The 1,852-nt window shown below is 44.7% G+C and overlaps 1 protein-coding gene across 2 annotated transcripts in view; it reads right to left on the reverse strand.

Annotated features, from left to right (window-relative positions):
- Atp2a2 (ATPase sarcoplasmic/endoplasmic reticulum Ca2+ transporting 2) overlaps nt 1-1,852 on the reverse strand; it is a 49,328-nt gene that overhangs the window by 15,283 nt on the left and 32,193 nt on the right. For both annotated transcript variants that reach the window (XR_003842958.1, XM_021187035.2), the window contains exon 8: nt 776-1,240. Coding sequence is in view for 1 of the 2 variants with exons in the window: in XM_021187035.2 (XP_021042694.1) it covers nt 776-1,240 (465 nt within the window). In the remaining variant the exon portion in view is untranslated. The remainder of the gene's footprint in view (nt 1-775; nt 1,241-1,852) is intronic.

Below are 1,852 nucleotides of genomic sequence, written 5' to 3' on the forward strand. Positions count from 1 at the left end.
AAAAAAAAAAAAAAAAAAAAAGATTCTATTTTTCCAGCCTCAAATATGCCATATGCACATGCCTGTAACAACTAGTTTCTCAATTCTTCTGTTTTCTTCTTTAAATACGATAATGTTTCATTTAGCCTGGGCTAGCCTCAAACTTTCTGTGTAGGCAAGAACAATCCTGATGTCCTGATCTTGCTGCCTCACCAGCAGGACCTGTGACAGATCACGTGTGGGCCATTGTGCTTAGTTTCAGGGTTTTTTTGTTTGTTTGTTGTTTGTTTTCTGAGACAGGGTTTCTCTGTATAGCCCTGGCTGTCCTAGAACTCACTCTGTAGACCAGGCTGGCCTCCAACTCAGAGATCCACCTGCCTCCCAAGTGCTGGGATTATAGGTGTGGGCCACCACACCTGGCTCTTAGTTTCAGTTCTGAGCACATTAAAAGGTTTCTTATTTTACTTCAAACGACATTCTAACAAGAGAAGAAAGCAGGGCTAATCTGACAGAAAATGCCAACTTATAAGTATCTGCTTATATGTCAGGGAGAAATCGGATTTTGTTTAATGTGCTATGGAATTGGCAACTGATTTCAGCAGGAGGTTTAACTAGTTGCTTCCTCTGGACCCATATATCTAGAGACAGAGGATGAAACCTCCAGTTATTTCTTTAATAAAAATCAATAAGCTTTACAGCTATTCTGTATTATCCAAGACAATTGGGAATCATTAATTTTTTAACATGCATTTGTGTGTGTTGGGAGGATAACTTTCAGAGGACACTCCTCACTCACCCTGCACACGGACATCTGGTTTGTGGTAAGTGTGCCTGTCTTGTCTGAGCAGATAACAGAAGTACAACCAAGGGTCTCCACAGAAGGCAGACTTCGAACGATAGCATTTTTCTTTGCCATCCTGCGAGTTCCAAGAGCCAAGCAGGTAGTGATGACAGCAGGCAGACCCTCAGGGATGGCGGCAACAGCCAGGGCCACCGCGATCTTAAAGTAGTAGATGGCACCCCTGATCCAGGAGCCACCGTGAACTGGATCATTGAAATGCCCAATGTTGATGATCCAGACTGCAATGCAAATGAGGGAGATAACTTTGGAAAGCTGCTCCCCAAATTCGTCTAGCTTCTGCTGTAGGGGTGTCCTCTCCTGTTCTGTTGCCACCATTTCATCCCGGATCTTGCCAATTTCAGTATTAACTCCGGTTGCCACCACCACTCCCATAGCTTTCCCAGCAGCAATGTTTGTACCCTAGGGAGAAGAGGAAAATGGATCATAAGGGCAACAGCACATCCCACCTTAAATACTGATGCAGATACTGCCTGGATTCCACATAGTACCTACTCACTCCCTGGGACAGGACAGCTCTCCACACACGGAACCTGCCTACAGACCTGCTCTAGGCTCGGCAGCACTCTTGCCTTTGTAATTTCAAATTCTGTGCAGCTCTCAGCACTATGGACTCTTTTATCTTTGATTCTCACTCCACTTCTGTCATGGCTAAGTGTGGATAATCAGCCCTGTTGGCTCTTTCAAAATTTCTACTCCACTACCAGTACTGAGGTCAGTGAAGTCAGATGTGAAATGAGTATTCTCCCCCTAGTCCACCTTACCTGGCTAGGGCAGCAATCATTCTCACTAGAGCACTCTACTTACTGCCGTGGTTAAGTGCTCCTACTAATCAGCAAAGCCTCCACCTTGAGATACTAAGCTAGATTGTAAATAATCAAAACACATGCATTTCTATACTACTTAAAAATATTTCATTGGGCTGGTGAGATGGCTCAGTGGGTAAGAGCACCCGACTGCTCTTCCGAAGGTCCGGAGTTCAAATCCCAGCAACCACATGGTGGCTCATAACCA

Source organism: Mus pahari, chromosome 23, assembly GCF_900095145.1.
Source record: "Mus pahari chromosome 23, PAHARI_EIJ_v1.1, whole genome shotgun sequence".
In the NCBI taxonomy this organism is placed as follows: domain Eukaryota; kingdom Metazoa; phylum Chordata; class Mammalia; order Rodentia; family Muridae; genus Mus; species Mus pahari.